At 34.6% G+C, this 21,550-nt stretch overlaps 1 protein-coding gene across 3 annotated transcripts in view; it reads right to left on the bottom strand.

Annotated features, from left to right (window-relative positions):
- IBTK (inhibitor of Bruton tyrosine kinase) overlaps window positions 1-21,550 on the bottom strand; it is a 97,042-nt gene that overhangs the window by 65,494 nt on the left and 9,998 nt on the right. For all 3 annotated transcript variants that reach the window (XM_044246645.1, XM_044246661.1, XM_044246652.1), the window contains exons 2-6: window positions 15,316-16,025; window positions 10,080-10,176; window positions 8,326-8,450; window positions 3,891-4,001; window positions 1,161-1,331 (exon numbers count right to left, since the gene is read on the bottom strand). In XM_044246645.1, the coding sequence (XP_044102580.1) occupies window positions 1,161-1,331; window positions 3,891-4,001; window positions 8,326-8,450; window positions 10,080-10,176; window positions 15,316-15,636 (825 nt within the window). In that variant the 5' untranslated portion in view covers window positions 15,637-16,025. The remainder of the gene's footprint in view (window positions 1-1,160; window positions 1,332-3,890; window positions 4,002-8,325; window positions 8,451-10,079; window positions 10,177-15,315; window positions 16,026-21,550) is intronic.

Here is a 21,550-nt window from a genome sequence, read left to right as displayed (position 1 = left end):
GGCTCCTGGGGGTGCAAAAGTAACTGAGAATACTGAATATGTCCATATCAACCTAAAGCTTCAACACAGCCACACAATAAGAATAAAAACAGGAAAGAAATCTACCATTTATAAAGAAATGTACAAAATGGTTAAATATCCATGAAGTCCACGACTACAGAAAATGGATTTTCCAGCCAAAAAGTACCACAGATTGGAGACTACCTCTAACAACTTCTCATTAATTCCTATTGATTTATTAGTCATCCAGAATGGAAAAGCATTAGATTTAAAAGCTTATTAATTAAAAAATATACCTAATAATAACTTTAAATCCAGAGGATTAAATCAATAAAGAAACTTCACCTCTGAAAATACAAAATTTTATGATCTGAAATCTCACTTGTTATTGAGTGATGATTCTAGCAACATATTAGAGTACCAGTCCTAGTTTTAACTAGGTCTGTGAAGCTGAGTAAAGGGTACGTTCTGGTAGTGGTTGTGCAATTGGGAGGGGGATGTCAGAACAAAGAGTGGCTTTTGGACACATGCCTACACCTCACATAAACTTGCCATGTATGTTTTCGGTACAAAGGCACATTTTTCATGAGGCCAATAAGCTTAGTCTTCTGGGTAACTCACTTACATGGCCATTTTGCATTTTAAAAACTTCGTATTTTTTCTTAAGGAAGGCCTCAAAATTATTTGTTTCAAACCCCAAAAATGTGGATCCCCTTCTGCTTATAAATACTTTAAAAGCTGAAACTAAAGCACTTTAGGGCCTAACTTCCCAATTGCTTTCTCCGTTACTCCAAACAAATGCTAATTTGTATTATGCTTAATGTCTCCTGTGAAAAATAAAGTATATATCACAAATGTAAGTAAAATAAATTGCCTATCAATACCTTCCACCTTTTTTTTTTAAATGATTTTTTTATAGATTATTTATTTGATAGAGATAGATCACAAGTAGGCAGAGAGGCAGGCAGAGAGAAGGGGGAAGCAGGCTCCCTGCTGAGCAGAGAGCCCGACATGGGGCTCGATCCCAGGACCCTGAGATCATGACCTGAGCTGAAGGCAGAGGCTTAAACCACTGAGCCACCCAGGCACCCCAACCTTCCACCTTTTGTCATACAGGTTTTATAGCAAAAAGTCACCTTGTTTTGAAAAAGGAAGCTTACCTGTCTCGGTACATTACAACTGGAGGGTGGAGGAATAATTCCTAACTGATGAAAAATGTTCAGACCAAATGTGTAAACACATCCATCTTCAGTCAGTACCACAGTATGATCCTTAGCAGCTGCCACTTGGGAACAATTATGACCACTCAGTCCTTCCACAAGCCTAGGGATCTACAAAATAAATTAACTTTAGTATAATATATTAACCATTTATAGAAAAATACAAAGAGAATCTGGTGATTCTATATCCAAAATAGTATGACTAATAAATGTCTGATCTATCATAGGTAAACTCTACAGTTTAGCAAAGATAGGTGAGTTTAACAGGATATTGACATTGAGAAAATATGGACATATGAGTAAAATACAAAACCCCAGTATGACCTTCCACTAAAATAATTCAATCCGACAAATGATTTTTGAGCCCTTATCATACACCAAGTGCAAATTTGGTTGGTATAAATAAAAAGAGCTCTTCAGCCAAAGTATTCACTGATGTATTTAAATAAATAAATGGGAAAATACAGGTGTGAGGAGTAAATGAGTTGGTAAGTATAAAAAACAACAGTCTGACACTGCACAGAATGAAGATAATAATGCCTATAATCTCACAGTGTTGCTGTGAGGCTTAAGTCAAGGTAATGATACTGCATGAAAAGCATCACTGATATCTAAAACATAATAAACCCATCAAAAATAAAAGCGGTTGTCATAGTTCTCTCTCTTTTTAAAGTACCCTTTAATAGATAAATATACCAGTAATCCCGTCAAAAAAATTTACCTTAAAAATAACCTACTGAGGGGCACCTGGGTGGCTCAGTGGGTTAAAGCCTCTGCCTTCGGCTCGGGTCATGATCCCAGGTCCTGGGATCGAGCCCCGCATTGGGCACTCTGCTCAGCAGGGAGCATGCCTCCTCCCTCCTTCTCTGCCTGCTTCTCTTGTCTGTCAAATAAATAAAATCTTTTTTTTCAAAGATTTTATTTATTTATAATAAATAATATTTATTTATAATAAAATCTTTTTAAAAGATTTTATTTATAATAAATAATATTTATTTATAATAAAATCTTTTTAAAAGATTTTATTTATTATAAATTAATAAATAATATTTATTTATAATAAATAAAATCACTTTTAAAAGATTTTATTTATTTATAATAAATAATATTTATTTATAATAAATAAAATCTTTTTTACAAGATTTTATTTATTTGACAGAGATCACAAATAGGCAGAGAAGCAGGCAGAGAAGGGAGGAGGCAGGCTCCCTGCTGAGCAGAGTGCCCAATGCGGGGCTCGATCCCAGGACCTGGGATCATGACCCGAGCCGAAGGCAGAGGCTTTAACCCACTGAGCCACCCAGGTGCCCCAAATAAGTAAAATCTTAAAAAAAAAAAAAGAAAAAGAAAAAGGAAAAAAACCCTACTGAGGCAACATTACTAAATGCAGTAATTATTAGGTTTCAAATTAGCACTAAGTTTCTGTACCATAAGACTCAGTTTTGTGATTATACAAAGAAAATATGGGCTCAACTTTTACATTTTTAAGATTTATTTATTTAGAGAACATGTGTGTGTCTGCATGCAAGTTGGGGGAGGGGGCAGAGAGAAAGACTCTTCAAGTAGACTCCCCTGAGTGCAGAGCCTTAGGCAGGGATAAATCTCACAGTCCATGAGATCATGACCTGGGCTTAAACCAAGATTCAGAGGCTTAACCGACTGAGCTATCCAGGCACCCCGGACTCAACTTTTAGACCACAATACTTAGATAAGAAGTAAAAAAAAAATTAAAACACCAAGGTTTTGCAATTAGTCTGACTTACGGGGCACCTGGGTGGCTCAGTCAGTTATCTGTCTGCCTTCAGCTCAGGTCATAGACTTGGGGTCCTGGGATAGAGCTGTACTGAGGTCCCTACATAGGGAATCTGCCTCTCCCTCTGCCACTCCCCTTGCTCATGCACATGCACGTGTTCTTTCACATTCTCTGTCAAATAAACAAATCTTTTTATTTTTATTTTATTTTATTTATTTATTTGACAGAGAGAGATCACAAAGAGGCAGAGAAGCAGGCAGAGAGAGAGGGAGAAGCAGGCTCCCTGCTGAGCAGAGAGCCTGATGTGGGGCTCGATCCCAGAACCTGAGATCATGACCTGAGCCAAAGGCAGAAGCTTAACCCACTGAGCCACCCAGGTGCCCCATAAATAAATCTTTAAAAAAAATTAGTCTGACTTTTAAAATTTCAACTGTAGAAACATTTTAAAGCTTATTTATATGCTCTCCTGTCCCAGTATTTGCCAAATGCAAAATAGAATTTTCCCTTGATGCTTTAGAATTCGGCATATCTAAATCCTTTAATTTGAACATGATAGAACAAGAAACTAATTGATTTTTTTAAAAGATTTTATTTATTTCGGAAAGAGAGAGAGTGCACACGTTGGTTGGGGTGGGGGGAGGAAGGCGAGGGGAAGAAGACTCTCTGCTGAGCAGTGAGCCCATATCAGCAGTCTGTTCCCTGACCTGGAGAGCAGGACCTGAGCTAAAAGCAAGAGAGGCTTAACTGACTGCGCCACCAAAGTGACCCAAATAACTTATTTTTTTTTAATTCTACTATCAGTTGCTATATTACTCTCTGCTTATAGTAGATTAGAAATTTTTTTACGTTAACTGAAGTCTCCATTTTATGGAAATTTTACTGAAGTTACCTAAAATGTGTAATGACATTTCAATTACCAAGCATGTCTGTTCATCTCCATGGCCTAAACGTCCTCCAGGACCATGACCACAGGTATAAACCTGCCCTTTCTGAGACAGAAACACTGAGTGAAATTTACAAAGCACCACCTAAGAGAAAACAAAAGATTATTATTAAATTTCTCTGAATAAAATATCCTTTATTTTATAAAAAAATAAATTACGGAATACAGCTAACTGTGAAGCAGAATGATGGGTACATGGGGATTATATGTTCTCTCTACTTTGAATATGTTCTGTAACAAAAATTAAAAATGTATACACTCTATTTTAAAACCATGTCTACAAACACTGACAAACAGGAAAAAGAACAAAAAAGAAATTAGCATATGTTACCCACAAAGGAGACTACAAAGGAAATGCAAATCTCAAATGCTCAACTAGAAAAAGCAGCAGCCAGCTGTTTCCCAACTTTATGGAATCCCAAACAATGAGAACTGGGCAGTGCAACAGGAAGCACAAAGATCAACAAATATGGATATATGTTATTCAAGAAAATAATGGCAATGGCTTAAGCACATTTTTTAAAAAACAACATCACCTATACAGGTATTGGTAGTTAGATAGTATATCCTTTTAATATTTCTGATTTTGTCAAATACTTCTTTAATATCATTACAGTGAATTCTTTCCAGAAGATTTTCAATTTATTTTGCCTAGATCCGCAGGTAGAATCACTATCTATGGCAGCTATAGCCATTTGATATGTATTTCTTAAATAATAAGACTTGAAAGTCAAAAGGACTCCTTGATCCATGGGCCACAAAATGAATGCTTTCTTAGCAGGCATGAAAACATGAATCTCATTGTACATGTCCATCAAAGCTCCTGGCTGACCAGGTCCATTATCAATAAGCAGTAATATTTGGAAAGAATCTATTTTTCTGAGCACTAGGTCTCAACAGTGGGATTAAAAAATATATTCAGTAAACCATGCAGTAAACAGATGTGCTGTCTTCTAGGTTTTGTTCCAGTTTTAGAGCACAGGCAGAAATTTAGCATTATTCTTAAGAACCCTAGGATTTTCAGTATGCTTAAGAGAATGAACCCTGGTTTCAGCTTCAAGTCACCAACTGCATTAGGCCCTAACAAGACAGTGAGCCTGTCCTTTGAAACTTTGAAGCCACTCACTTGACTTCTCCCAAAAGAAAGCTCATTGCCTACTTTGCAAATCTTGTTTAGTCTAGCTGTTTGCATTAATGATCTTACCTACATCTTTGGGATAACTTGCTGCAGCTTCTACATCAGCACCTGTTACTTCACTTTGCACACTGATGTTACAGAGAAAGCATCTTCCCTCAAACTTCATGAACCAACCAACCTCTGCTAGTTTCAAACTTTTCTTCTCAACTTCCTCACCTCTCTCTGCCTTCATGGAATTGAAGAGAGTTAGGGCCTTGCTCTGGATTAGGTTTTGGCTTTAAGGAATGTTATGGCTGGTTTGATCTTCTATCCAGATCACTAAAACTTTCTCCATACCAGTAGTAAGGCTGTTTCACCTTCTTACCACTTGGGTATTCACTGGAGTAGCACTTTTCATTTCCTTCAAGAAATTTCCCTTTAAATTCACAACTTGGCTAAATTATTGGTTCAAAAGGCCCACCTTTCAGCCTATCAGCTTTTGATACTTTCCTCACTAAGCTTAATCAGTTTTAGCTTTTGATTTAAGATGAGAAGACATTCAACTCTTCCTTTCACTTAAACATTTAGAGGCCATTGCCAAGTTCTTAACAGGCTTAATTTCAATAATTTGTATCTCAGGGAATTAAGGAAGCCCAAGAAGAGGTAGAGAGATAGGGGAACAATGGCCAGTGGAGCAGTGAGAACACACACAATTATCAATTAAGTTCACCATCTTGTATGGATGCAGTTTGTGGTACCCAAAAACAATTACAATAGTAATATCAAAGATCACTGATAACAGATCACCAGAAGAAATACAGTTAACGCCTAAACAATATGTGTTTAAACTTTAGTATGCATCCACTTATATGCAGATTTTTTCCAGTAAATACAGTACAGTACTTAATTAAATGTATTCTCTTCTCTCTATGACTTTAATAACATTTTCTTTTTTTTTTCCAATTTATTTATTTTCAGAAAAATAGTATTCATTATTTTTTCACCACACCCAGTGCTCCATGCAAGCCGTGCCCTCTATAATACCCACCACCTGGTACCCCAACCTCCCACCCCTCCGCCACTTCAAACCCCTCAGATTGTTTTTCAGAGTCCATAGTCTCTCATGGTTCACCACCCCTTCCAATTTACCCAAAAGCACATACCCTCCCCAATGTCCATAACCCTATAATAACATTTTCTTCTCTCCAGCTTACCTTATTCTAAGAATACAGTATATAATGCATAGAAGTATGTGCTAATTGACTATGTTCTCAGTAAGACTTCCAGTCAGAGAAGTTAAGTTTTTGGAGAGTAAGAAGTCATGCATGGATTTTTGACTGCATGGGGAGGTCAAGTGCCCCAACCCCTAATTTCTTCAAGGGTCAACTAATACTAATGAAAAAGTTTGAAAAATTGAGAGAATTATAGAGATATGAAGTAAGAAAATGCTATTAGAAAAATGGCAATGAAAGACTTAGTCAATGTAGGACTCACATAGACCTTCAATTTGTAAAAAATCCAGTGTCTTTAAAGTCCAATAAAGTGAAGTGCAATAAAACAAAGTATGCCTGTTTGCATGTACATACACACATAACCTCGACACCACACTGCTATTTTTCAAAGCATCTAATATTGAGTATATTAAATTTTACTTTAATATTATTTAAAAATCCTTTTTTCTTACTTTTAAAAAGTATGTACATATACATTTCTTGTGTCATCTATAAATATTTCTAACTTTGGACACAAAAAGTGATTATGCAATAAATCTTAAAATTATTTTCCAGAAAGTCAAGTTCTTATGGAAAACAAGAAAATTAGAAGCTGAATTATAAGCTCTACTTATACATATCCTTTAACTACTTGGTAAGTTCTGTAAATACATATACTTATCATACTTATCATAAGTAATATAAAAAGTCATTATCCCATTTAACTATAACACAAATACTTTTAAAATAAGACCCAAATTATATTCATATTTATAGTATAAACTTAGAATGTGTAAAAGAAAAATCATTTTTTGAAGCCAGAAATAATACATTTTGTTCCATTTTATAGTTAATATTAGAATGCCATTCTATAATTTCTGATTTATATTCAGCAACCAATACCAGAGTTTAAGTGTTCCAACCTTAAAACCTCTGAATTTTTTATGGAGATATGTGATTATCTTAATACTCTGGAATATATTATGCTGAGATTAATAATCTCTGCTCCATGGTAGTATAGCATTAGCTCATTTCAGTGACTAATGGGGGCTCTCTACATAACTGGTACTCAATAAATATTTCCATAAAACTTGCCTCCTCTTTTGTTATTTATACTGTTTTCCTTCCTAACCTATCCATAGAGCTTGCTTCAACCCTCGTTCAATTCTCATATAAGGATATAAAATTCCTTATATCCTTAATCTCTTCACAAAATACTCTCGCTTTCTTGCCTTAAGTGTAGCTTTCTCCTGAATATGCTCATTTCCTCCATAGCACATATAACCTAGGACCAGAAGATCTAATCAGTTTCTGGTTTCCTAATTCTATCATTTATTCCTTCACTCTTATTTAAAAATCCTTGCTCCTGAAAAAGCTCAGCTCGTGAAAGGTGACTAGATCATGTATTAAGTTATAAAAGGAAAACTGGAAATTTTTTAAGTGTCCCAACTGTGATCAATTGTTAGTGGCTGCTAACAGGTGGAAGAGCATTTTAAGGATTCTGAGGACCTAGTTAAGCTCAAATGAACACACATACACACACAGACGCTGCATTATGCAAAAAGATGAGCATGTCAACAGTAGCAAAACCAATGGAAGTGGAAGATATCATCCAGCAAAATGAACTGACCAAAGATCAAAACTTTCTAATATATCAACTCAAATTTTATAATTACTTATATTTAAGAACTCAAGTTCATTCAACTAAAACTAGTAACACTGAGTTTCAACAACAAATTCACTTGAGAAACAATATGAAGAACTCTATTTTTGTGAAATGAAAACAAATGCTAGAGAATCAGTAGAAGCTCAACTTTTAAAAGTAGTATCTCTATGGTGCCTTCTAATTTCTAACACTGCTTGCACAAACATCTCATAGTTTTATGGTATTTAACACAATCTAAATATGATTAAAGCTAACACAAAATCTAAAATAGAATTCATGAAGTTCTGTTGGATTTCTTCATTAAAATGTTATTATCCCTTCAACCCAGTTAACATAATCCAAATGAAAAGATAAACTATCAAACACAAAAGTTCTCTTTAACCTTTGAAAGCACTCAGACTGTACTTCAAAATACCTGCTTGATATAAACCCCACTCCTGGAGAACAGATCCACCAACTCTGGATGATGTTTGCTATTCTGGCTTCCATGCCCCAGCGTGAAATTTGTATTATCTCCCCAAGTGTAGACATCTGTAGGATCTAAAAAGTAAATTAATTTTTATATTTTTATATTTTAAAACAAGTATCAGTTGAGTTCAATTATATATACACTCTATTAATCAGTTTACCTCAAACAAAGACTCTTTATAGGAACTAATTCAACCAGCATATTTAGAAAGACACTGCCAAGATTATTTTTTACATTATGGAACTATTAACATATTATCTAATTATAGCAATAGAAACAAGAAAATCCAAATCAGCACAGGGCTATCTCAATGTTAGGAACCTAACATTTGTTCCTTGTTTTATTAGCAGCTAATTTAACTGCCAAAGGAGTAAAATCACCTGCTGTAGCCACTTAGTTTCTATGAAAATAATAATTATAGTTATTTAAATACAGAATGTTACCAACGGATACATAATATACACTAATATTATTTATATATTATATACATACATGTAAGGGTTCTAGATGAAGCAAATGTGGTATCTGTTACTGTTCCTACAGAAACATTAACTTTAGTAGTATGCTCTTGATAGATGCAAAAATCACACTTGTAATCAGAGCAATGACTATTTTAAAGTGGGATAAAACTTAATCACAGCTAAGTTTATGATCTAAGTTTTCATTTTTACTTTGAAAGGCATATAAATTTCTTTAATAGAATTATAACTGTAACTTGCAATATAGTACCCAAGGTAGAAATAAAAACGAAAAATGTGTCCTTACTTAGCTTGCTCACTACTTAAATGCAAATTGTATAGAGTGGCCCATTTAAAACTCTTCTCCTTTTCCAACAATTTCCATTTCCAAAATTCAAAGGCAAACAAATTAGAGAAATAAGTAAAATCAGAAGGATGTGAGGGCAGAAGAATCACTTCTTCTTTTTTCCCTCTACCATAAGTACTGATGTTACTTTCTGGATGGATGCACTTTCTGGATGGATACACTTTCTGGATGTAACAGTAGTTACAATTCTGTCTTCCCACTTAGGGTGTGCTTTTACTCTTATGGACATAATATAGGTTGAAACTGACATTATATAGGTTGAAAATAAAAATGCAAAATAAATCAATGTTCTGAATAAAAGCCCAGGGGCGCCTGGGTGGCTCAGTGGGTTAAGCCACTGCCTTCGGCTCAGGTCATGATCTCAGGGTCCTGGGATCGAGTCCCGCATCAGGCTCTCTACTCAGCAGGGAGCCTGCTTCCTCCTCTCTCTCTCTCTGCCTGCCTCTCTGCCTACTTGTGATCTCTCTCTGCCAAATAAATAAATAAAATCTTTAAAAAAAAAAAAAAAAGCCCAAAATTACCAGCTAACATACACCAAGGTATAAGTTCTTTGCAGATATCCACACACAAATAAATTTTCTCAGGTATTTTAATAAGAACAAAGTTTCATTAAAATTTTCTAAGTTGGGGGCACCTGGGTGGCTCAGTGGGTTAAAGCCTCTGCCTTCGGCTCAGGTCATGATCCCAGGGGTCTGGGATTGAGCCCCGAGTCGGGGGGGGGGGGGGGGCTCTGCTCAGCGGGGAGCCCGCTTCCTGCTCTCTCTCTCTCTCTGCCTGCCTCTCTGTGATCTGTCACGTAAATAAATAAAATCTTTAAAAAAATTTTTTTTTTCTAAGTTGTACTGTAATGGAATATATCTCTGGAATTTTCTTACCAGTAGGTTTGAATACTACATGAGTTGGTCTATCCTTCATTACAAGATCCAAAGCTGATAAGCCTTCTTTGTCTTGAATATACAGACTAACACCATGCTAAAATTTAAAAAAAAAAAAAAAAAGAGGAAAAAAAATACATGTTACTTCCAATGCTCGCCCACATTTTTTCACACACAGAAGAGAACTAAGAAAAATCAAATATCTAATTCTCAAGAACTAGAAAACCTGAAGGAATAAAATAAGTAACATTTAAAATCAAAATGAACTAGATGTGAAAATTTTCTATGATGAGGCAAGTCCGGCTGCCTAGACGGCCTTAGCTCTGGGTTTCTCTGTGCCTGTGCATGTACTACATTTTACGTATTTAAAGAGCCATGCTCCATGTCTAGTTCAGTTAAGGGCTATAAAGACATCAAGGTAAACACAACACTAATATTAGAATTTACTGTTTATAAATATAATGTGATCATACAGGCCACCTCTCTTCTTGCTTAAACTTTATTATATCCAGTATTTACATTTAAGACAGTTATATTCCTTTATTTCTATTTGTGTGATACAGGTTTTCATCTTTGTATTTAAATTTTTTATAGCATTCTTTAATTGTGACTTCTTATAAATCATATATAAAAGTATCTTTAAAAAATCTGAGACTGTATGTGTGTATGTGTTTTAAGGATGAATTTAAAGTAATCTTTGTATCTTCACAGTTCAGAATCAAACATGAAATAGAACATTTTCTATCCCACTTAGCACACCCTATCCCTATTCATCATACTTTTCTATCTTTTAAAATATAATGGGGGGGGAGGCAGGAGGGACGGAGAGCAATGTTCAATTCCTATTGTTGTTATCTGACTAGTTTTTAAATATAAAATGTCCAAGAATAACTTTTGGTATTTGCTGGTAGTTTAGTAAGATATCCAATAATTAGACTTCTCTCTATTTTAACCTGTGCAATGTATCACTGCCTGTCTGTACACAGCTCATTTGGGTAGTTATAGACAGAGAACTATAAAGTTATTAAACTCTGTGATGCGTTGGAATCCTCTGTTTTAGGTTACTTAGGAAAGAAGAATCTCCTCTTATCTTGTAACAGTGGATTCCTAATGAACTAAAACCAATTCAAAATTCATTATGTTCTAGATGGTTATAATACTTGATGTCACAAGGATTGTCAATGAGCAAAAAATACTAAAATGAGCTAACCAGTAAATAACGAAAAAAGAAGTGATCTAAGATTTTAATGAATTTAAAATCATGTGTTACCTACTATTTTAAAAAAAATTAGATATAATAAATCACGTGAGAAGCCAGGAGTTTCTTTAATCTTTTAAGAGAAAAGAAGGTAAATTCCAAGACAAAGTGCTCCAAGCTATAAAGGTGACAAACAGGATCCCAGAAACTTCTATCCCTAGAGTTTATTTTGCCCGTTTTATAAATTTTCCTAAACTTCATACAATCAGCTGGACACTAGTAAGACTACATATATTTGCATCACCCTAAGGAGCCCCAACTGCATAAGACTACATTTGTTTGGCCATTAGAGCTCCTCAGATATAGTAGATTGTGACATTTTCTAATATACTCATCCTAAACTTTAAAGGTTGAAGGACTAGTGTGTAGTCTATCCTATTTATTTAAAGATCAACTCTTTACATATCCCCAAAACACTAAGTAAATTCATTACCTTGTTAAATAGCATCTTAGTATATACCAGGCTTACAAGCCTGAGCATTTCATGGGAACGCTCTACAAGGAGCAGATGCACTTTAGACACAGCTATTCCAGTACGAACCACGAGTAACATTACTGGATAGGTCTCTCTGCAAATACACAGAACTGTTTTTGTTTACTTTGACTGTCTTCCTCAAAAGCAAAGTATAAGATAAAGACGGCATGCAAGTAATTTTCTTGGGAAGAGATCCTAGAAAATGAGGACCAGAAGAGTAAATAAAAGGTGGAAAAACCAATACAAGGATGTGTTATCAAGTAAGCCACTGCTAAGGCTTGTTTGTGCATGATCCTGCCAGGAAATTATGGGAACCTTATACAATATATCACAGAATAATTCTCCAGTTGAGGAATAAAAGGGGTAAGGATTTACCTCCAGTTCCCATTCTTCATTAGCAAAGAGTTGCTCTAAAAGGGATTTAACTCTCCTGTACTTTTGGATGGTCATGCATGAATGCCAATCTCTGGCACATAAAGTAAGAGGCAAGCATTAGATGCTAGAAACAAGGTACAGATTTATACCTATACAAAATGCTAGATGCCTGTGCACAACTGGCTAGAATAAGAGATGAAGCCAAAATTAGATGAAGTGTTCAGGAAAAGTACTTGATACACACTAATTTTTCCAAACTGGTTACGAGCTAAACTGAATGAGTTTAATATGGCTCTCTCACTATTGCTGCCCATATACTGCCAAAAATGTCAGAATCAAAAGACTACCTTGAAACTATAACTTCCAGTGGGGAAAGGTGGGATGTATTCTACTCTCCTTCTTTCAAGCCTATTCTTTAAAGCTTTGATAGTACTTTTGGATACACTGGCTAGATGCCCTCATACTAAAGAAAAAAAACAGAAAAATAAGCATTCTCTTATATTCAAATGACAGTTTTAAAACCATAAACTAGGAATAACTTTAATAAACTGGCCCTTGCTGTCTAATTATCCTAGGGCAGGGAGGTGGGAGGGCCCTTCAGAGCAGTTCTACTTAGTTTATAACTCTTCTATTTTAGTTTGAGGAGATTTATCTTGTTTATAATTTGACAATTAATTGTATTGCTCTGGCTCATGACCTGTTCTGTTTTGTGAGGTATCTGATATCCCTCTAATAAAATAGCTTTTGCTTAGGGAACCTTAGTTAGCTTCTTTCTATAAAATAAGAACTCTATTTATTCATTTAATTACTTGGTTTTGGTCTACCTCCTTCTACTCAAACAAACAAAAAAAAGAATTCTGTCTGTCATGTTCATTACATAACCCTAGGACCTAGATTATTGCCTGGCACACATCACGTACTCAAAAAAACATTTGTTCCAAACACTGTACAAATAGTATAGCATTTAATCCATACAACCTTATGAGTAAGATGGTTCTATTTCCAAATGAAGAAAATTAAAGCAAGTTTTTCCAGAATAGTAAGTAAACCACCACTATGAAAAAACAATAGTATAGCAAAACAGATACAGCAGAACCCTACAAGCATAAACACTCTTTGCCAGCCACTCATCTTGTCATGGAATCAGAGTCAAAGAAGATATGCATAAAATAGGCTGTCTTTTCTCCAGCTTTTGGTAGACAAATAGTTTCTGCTGAGTTTTTTGGTTTTTGGGTTTTTTTTAACTTTGGCAATCAGGAACTGACAGTGTGGGAGTATATTTATTGTACAATTTGTTTTGGCAATTAAAAAGTCTTATAGCTATAACGTTGTTATCAAATTCAATATATTTAAAATGTATTTGTGTATGGTCTCTCTCTGCCAACCATAATACCTTAAGGGCTATAGCTGTTATAATACCTTATATGCTACAGGTGTCGAGAAGTGGAACTGACATGCACACTCCAATCGCTGCAGCTCTTCCAATTTAATGATGTTGAAAGGTCAAAGGGAAAAAGGATATGCTATGTTGAGACTTGACTACTAAATGGATAGGAAAAGGTTTCTGTGTGGGAAAATTTTATCAGTGGAATGTATCCACTATTAGGTATCTATAACTGAGCAGTAGGCCTATGATGATAATAAAAGACAGTCAAGATGAGCGCAAGGAGGCCAAAGCAAAAACTTCCTGGCTTCTCTTAGCCAAGGAGGAAAGAATGATTGAGGATTTCTAAAGGGATATGAAACCCCAAAGAGAAGGAAGATCCAAAATTCAGACCAGACCCTGTTTCAAACTGAAGCCCCAAATCCTGACACCTGAATTGGCAACACCTATGACAACAGAAAATCCAAGGATGCTCTCAAGCTTGACAGGACTGGCAATCATCCAAATTTCTAGCAGAAACTGGAAAAAAGCTGAGACTGTAGAAGTGGCAAAGGGTAAGAGTAGGGCTGATAAGATAATTTTAACTCTTACCAACCTAGCTTTCTATATAAAACAGATTAAAGTAAGAGAATTAAACCATCTAAATCAAATGTTTTAGATGTAAGAGGAATGAATTAACATAACTACTGATAAACTTTTTTAAAATCAAAAATAGATGAAGACACTGAAGATAAGCTCCCTAATGTGACCATAAGTTCCTTGAGGACAGAAGTGTTTTGTTCCTCTCTGTGTCCTCTACAAGCGTAATAAAATGCCTATACCCCCCCAAAAAACAAACAAACAAAAATTTTCAATTTAAAACTCATGACTTCTGAGTTTTTAATGTGCACTCATTAGTGAAATGACGTTGGGAGTGCATCTCAAAACACTTCATTATTTGACTATACAGTACAACAAACCTAGATTGAATCTACTTGATGGGAAATTTCAAATAAATTAAACTGATTCTAATTATTGGCTTTTACAATTATAAACACTTTATCCTAGCCAAACAAGAAATAAGCATACTATCCAAAAAAATAGTCCCAAATGTTGTACTTCAATAACTAGTGCCCTTTTAAAGTAGCTAATAAAAGTTACAGAAAAGTAAAGCATTTTTCTTAAGAATACTAAAAGATACATAATATGAGTTAAATGATAAAAGGTATGGGATTCACTTCAAAATAATGTGAGATAAACAAAGATGGTAGAGATATATATAAGATACAATTAGCCAACAATGCATTATGTATTACAAACTTTGGTATATGTTTAAAATTTTGTATCCTAAAAAATCTAAATAAAAATATATATGGGATTTGGGGACGCCTGGGTGGCTCAGTGGGTTAAACCGCTGCCTTCAGCTCAGGTCATGATCTCAGGGTCCTGGGATCGAGTCCCGCATCGGGCTCTCTGCTCAGCAGGGAGCCTGTTCCCTCTCTCTCTCTCTGCCTGCCTCTCCGTCTACTTGTGATTTCTCTCTGTCAAATAAATAAATAAAATCTTTAAAAAAAAAAAAATATATATATATATATATATATATATGGGATTTGAATTTTAAAGATTAGTCAGTTACAACAGTAAAAGACATCAAACGACTAAAAAGAACAAACTCAAACCTCTGGAAAATAAATGAGGTGTTTGAAAAACACTAAGAAAAACATATGCCAGACCAAATAGTTTTAAATAAACAAATGACACTTACCTTCAATAGAGACCAAACACAATCAATATGTCCATAAAAAATGCTTCTGTGCAAAGCTGTCCATCCTGATTCCTTGTCTTTCACCGAAAGATCCACTCCTTTCTCAATAAGCCAATCTAACACTCCTTTCTTTCCACAAGAGGAAACAAGGTGGAGGGCATTTCTGCCAAAAGCATCTTTGATAGTTGCAGCATTGTAACAATAACTGGAGAGAAAGGCCTTAATCTGATTTTCATTCCCCTTTGTTACCACAGAAAGGACATCCAAAGCATGTTTCAGGGATCGACACTTTGATGTGCAGTCAGGGATGGAAGAATTCATCCTAATTGTTTTTAGACTCCTAGTTTAGTTCTTTAAAATAGTCAGCTAAGACTAATTTTTTAAAAATTAAAAAGCCAGGACAAAAAGGTACTATTCAGAAAGATTTATAGAGAATAAATGACCTGTTTAGGATTATAATTTAAATCCTCAATGGCAACAGTATAAAACTATATATCTTTGTACAATTTACTTTGGCACTTAAATCAAAAAATTATAAATATTTCTATAAAGTTTATATCAAATACAAGTCCTTTATTTAAAAAAAAAAAAAAACCACTTTCCACAGTTTATGAATTATTCCTGGAGTCAAGCACCAAGGGGGAGTGAGGAGGGGAACTCCCCCTCCACACTGTCTGATCCTTTTAAATATCCATAATTGCAAGAGTGACCTATAAAAGGAAAGAGAGAGAAAGTTAAAAAAAAAGTACAAATCAGCCTCTTGCTCTCAGATACTTTACAACCACCTCTATATATAAGTGCCCCTAAAAATAAATAAATAAGTGTCCCTAATTCCTATTTCAAAAAAATAAAAGTGTACCAACTTTTCAGCTTCACATCCACAGTATTTTAGAACTACATTAATCATCTTCACATCCTTTTTTTCTATTCTGCTTAAGATTAACCTCTGTATCTCTGGAGTTCACCTCTTTCTTTTCAAAAGCTTCGTTTCTTCTCCCTTGTATTTTTACACTCTACTAGCCATGTCCCCACAAGATATAAGTACACTTAAATCCACCATCTTTATAACATCTTTATAACAATTATATATATTATATATATTATAACAATTATGACAACAACCATCTTTATAACAATTGTTATAACAATAACAATCACATCTCAAACTGTAATTTACCCCCAAAATTGTCTCATTGCACCCACCGCCCATCACCATCACAATAACCAACACTCTCATCATTCACTTTTTACTAAGGGCAGGCGCTGTGATAATGTTCTCTGTGCCTGGAAAGTCCTTCACCATAGGACCATAGGAGGAGATGATAATTAAATATCAGGTAGCAAAACAACCAGGTATCAACCTGAAAAAAAAAGAACTTTAGATACTTACTTTATACCTTACACCAATATAAATTCCAGAACGATCAATGACAAACATAAAAATAATACCATAAAAGCACCAGAAGAGAGCATTTAAGACTCTTTTTTATAATTTCAAAGTACAAAAGGCCTTTCTAATAAGTATGGTCTGAAATTCAAGAGTATGAATAAAAGATTAATACATTTAATCAGTTTAAAGCCTACATTAAAAAGTTTTAAGACAAAAAAGGAGAAAAAGCTTCTTTAACATAACAGTCTCTACAAATAAGAGACCAAATAAATAAAACTCAAAGAATAAGACATTTCTCAGAAAAAAAAAAGAAGAGGAAATTTAAACAGATTTTTAAAAAGAGACTCACCTCACTCAAAAGAAATATAAATTAAAACTATAATGAGATAGCATGTGACAACATGAATGGAGCAAGAGAGTATAATGCTAAGTGAAGCCAGTCAGTCCGAGAAAGACATACTATATGATTTCACTCATATGTGGAATTTAAGAAAAAAACAAATGAGCAAAGGGAAAAGAGAGAGACAGAGACAAATCAAGAAACAGACTCTTAATTATAGAGAAAAAACTGACAGTTACCAGAGAGGAGGTGGGAGGGATGAGTAAAATAGGGACTAAGGAGTATAATTGTTAGTGATGAACAAAGGGTAATTCATGAAATTACTCAATCACTACACTGTACATGTGAAATTAATATAACACTGTATGTTAACTAACTGGAATTAAAATAAAAACTTTTAAAAAACTATAATGAGATACTATTTTTTATCCATCAAAATAGGAAAGATCAAAAAGTTTGATATTACTATGTACTGACAAGACTGTAAGAAAATACGTACCCTACTCCATTGCCAGTAAGCATATAAACTCATACAGTCTGGAGGGCAATTTAATATAGTTATGAAAATGTAAAATATACCTTTTTTCTCACCCAAGCAATTTTACTTCTAGGAATTTATCTTGGAAAACTGTATCTATGTGTGAAATGGTGTTAGTATAAGAATATCCACTGAGTCATTGTTTGAAATAGTAAAGCATGGAAAAAACCTAAATAGTTAGAAGTAATTATGTCCATAAAACAGAGTATTACTCGTGTATCAAATGAAGCAGCTATATATTTTCAGATATGAAATAATCTACAAGATACACTGTACAATGTCCTTGAAAATGAGATGTATATCAATACCATTTATGGAAAAATTGTATATGCATTTACATGTTTATGCTTGAACATGCATGAAAGATGTCTAGAAGAAGACACAACAAAATGGTTAAGAGTGGTTCCTCTGGAGAAGAGCACCAATAGCTGGAGACAGAAATGGAAGGCAATCTTACTTATATTTTACTACAAACTACTTCTGAATGCTTCACCATAAGCATGAATACCTATTCAGAACTAAATACCTAAAAAATATAAAGAAATGCTAATATATTGATTAGAGAGGCTGTAGGAAAATACAGAAAACTCAGCCACCAAATAAAGAGCCTCTAGTTTTTTTCCAATATGCTACCCTGTCTGCTTTGCCCTGTTTGGATCTGGAGAAATGAAATATAATTTGTCAACTATTTGATAAACTACTATCCCTCAGGTTTTTAACTACCTGAAAGAAAACTAACCACCCATATACCAGAAATTTTATAACTAGAGTGGATGACTTTACATTTAACATTTCTTCATCTTTTTATTTATCATCTCCTAATTATTTTTCTTTCAATATTTTTGTACTCTCAAGTTCATTCTATTTTATTTTAGTCCTCTGGATTTTTAAATTAGTGAATCCATTTCATAATGGTTAGATACAATAGAAATTCTATGTTAATTCTCTTCTCCAAGGTATTGATCATAAATACTTAATAGAACCATTCTAAAACCACAAAAAAAACCCAAACAGCCAAAGCTATCTTGAGAAAGTAGAAGGTGAAAGCATCACACCCCAATTTCAAACTATGTTACAAAACTGTAGTAATTAAAACAGTATGATATTGGCATACAAAGAAACACATAGATCAATGGAACTGAATAGAGAGCCCAGACATAAACCCATGTATATATGATTTACAACAAAGGAACCAAGAATATACAATAGCAAGGGGACAATCTCCTCAATAAAGGGTGTTGGGAAAATTGGACAGCCACATGCAAAAGCATGAAACTGGACCCCTATCCTACACCATACCCAAAAATTAACTCAAATGATTTAAAGACTCAAATTTAAGATCTGAAACCATAAAACTCCTAGAAGAAAACACAGGCAGTAACCTCCCTGACACAGGTCTTGAAGATAATTTTTTTAATCTGACAGCAACAGCAAAAGCAACAAAAGCAAAAATAAACAAGTAGCACCACACAAAATTAAAAAGTTTCTGCACAGCAAAGGAAACCATCAACAAAATGAAAAAGTAACCTACTGAATGGGAGAAAATTTTTGCAAGTCATACCTCTGATAAAGGGCTAATTGATATAAAGTACCCAAAGAATTCATACAATTCAAGAGCAAAAAACTAAACCATCTAATTTTAAAAATGGCCAAAAGATTTAAATAGATTTTCCAAAGAAGACATAGAGATACCCAACAGGTACATAAAAAATGCTGACCATCACTAATCATCAGGGAAATGTAAATTAAAACCAAAAGGAGATAATACCTTTCTCCTTCAGAATGCCTATTATCAAAAAAATAAGAAATAATTAGTGTTGCCAAGGACATAAAGAAAAAGGAACCCTATACACTACTGGTGGGAATGTAAATTAATATATCCACTATAGAAAGTAGTGTGGAGGTTTCCCCAAAAATTAAAAATAGAACTAACCTAATATCCAGCAAGTCCACTTCTAGGTACTTATCCAAAGAAAACAAAACACTAACTCCATGTTCACTGCAGCATTACATTATTTACAACAGCCAAGATATGGATAAATGGATATCAATGGATAAATGGATCAAACAGTTATATACAAGGAGAAAGAGGCAAGATGGTAGAGGAGTAGCAAATTGATATGACATCAGGTGCCAGGGGTTTGGCTTATCTTACCAATTCCTTTTTTATAATTTTTTTTAAAATTTTCATCTTTATAGTCATATTCCATCCCTTCATTGTATTTGCCTTCATTTTTGTACATATATATGTTCTTCTTTCTTTAAAATTTTGGGAGGTAGTTTCTTCTAAGAGACCAAAATACACCCAAAATCAAATGGGTGGCTCTGTTCTATCTACCATTCTAATATATATATGTACATTTTTTTCCCCCTCTTGCTTCTCCCCCCAGTTTTGGGTCTCTTCTGATTTGGTTAGTTTACATTTTTCTGGGCTCTCTGTCATCCTTTTAGCATTTTATTCTCTCTTTCACATATTCTTATCTGGATAAATGACAAGGCAGAAAAACTCACCACAAAAAAAAAAAAAAAAAAAAAAGAGGCCGTACCAATGGCTAGGGACTTCATCAATACAGACATTGGTAATATGTCAGAACTACAGCTCAGAATGACGATTATCAAGGTGCTAGGTGGGTTTGAAAAAGGCATGGAAGATATTAGAGAAACCTTTCCTGGAGAAATAAAATCACTTTCTGGAGAAATAAGAGAACTAAAATCTAGTCAACTTGGAATAAAAAAAGCTATAATGAGGTGCAATCAAAAAATGGAGGCTCTTACTGCTAGGATAAATGAGGCAGAAGAGAGAATCAGTGATAGAGAAGACCAAATGACGGAGAATAAAGAAGCTGAGCAAAAGAGAGACAAAGAACTACTGGACCACAAGGGGAAAATTCGAGAGATAAGTGATACCATAAGATGAAATAATATTAGAATAATTGGGATTCCAGAAGAAGAAGAAAGAGAGAAAGTGGCAGAAGGTATATCAAAGCAAATTATACTAGAGAATCTCCATAATATGGCAAAGGGAACAAGCATCAAAATCCAGGAAGCACAGAGAACCCCCTCAGAATGAATAAAAACAGGTCCACGCTCCGTCATCTAAAAGTAAAACTTACAAGTATCAGTGACAGAAAAATCCTGACGGCAGCTCAAGACAAAAGTCTGTCTTGTACATGACTATATACAATGGTAGAAATATTAGACTGGCAGCAGACTTATCCACAGAGACCTGGCAGGCCAGAAAGAACTGGCATGATATATCCAGAGCACTCAATGAAAAAAATATGCAGCTAAGAATACTATATCCAGCTAGGCTATCATTGAAAACAGGAGAGATAAAAAGCTTCCAGGACAAAAAAAAATTAAAAGAATTTGCAAACACCAAGCCAGTCCTACAGGAAATAATGAAAGGGGTCCTCTAAGCAAAGAGAGAGCCTAAAAGTAGTAGATCATAAAGGAACACAGACAATATACAGTAACAGTCACCTTACAGGCAATATAATGGCACTAAATTCACATCTCTCAATAGTTACCCTGAATATATGGGGCACGTGGGTGGCTCAGTGGGTTAACCCTCTGCCTACAGCTCAGGTCATGATCTCAGGGTTCTGGGATCGAGCCCCACATCAGGCTCTCTGCTCAGCAGGGAACCTGCTTCTCCCTCTCTTTCTGCCTGCCTCTCTACCTACTTATAATCTCTCTCTCTCTGTGTCAAATAAATAAATAAAATTGTTTTAAAAAAAATAGATACCCTGAATGTAAACGGGCTAAATGCCCCAATCAAAAGACACAGGGTATCAGAATGGATTTAAAAAAAAAAAAAAAAAAAAAAAAACCATCAATATGCTGTCTATAAGAAACTCATTTTAGACCCAAAGACACCTCCAGATTTAAAGTGAGGGGGTGGAAAACAATTTACCATGCTAATGGACATCAAAAGAAAGCTGGGGCGGCAATCCTTTTATCAGAT

Source organism: Neovison vison, chromosome 1 (assembly GCF_020171115.1).
Source record: "Neovison vison isolate M4711 chromosome 1, ASM_NN_V1, whole genome shotgun sequence".
NCBI lineage: Eukaryota > Metazoa > Chordata > Mammalia > Carnivora > Mustelidae > Neogale > Neogale vison.
Note: the sequence above shows the minus strand (reverse complement) of the source record. Positions and strands in the feature narration are given on the sequence as shown.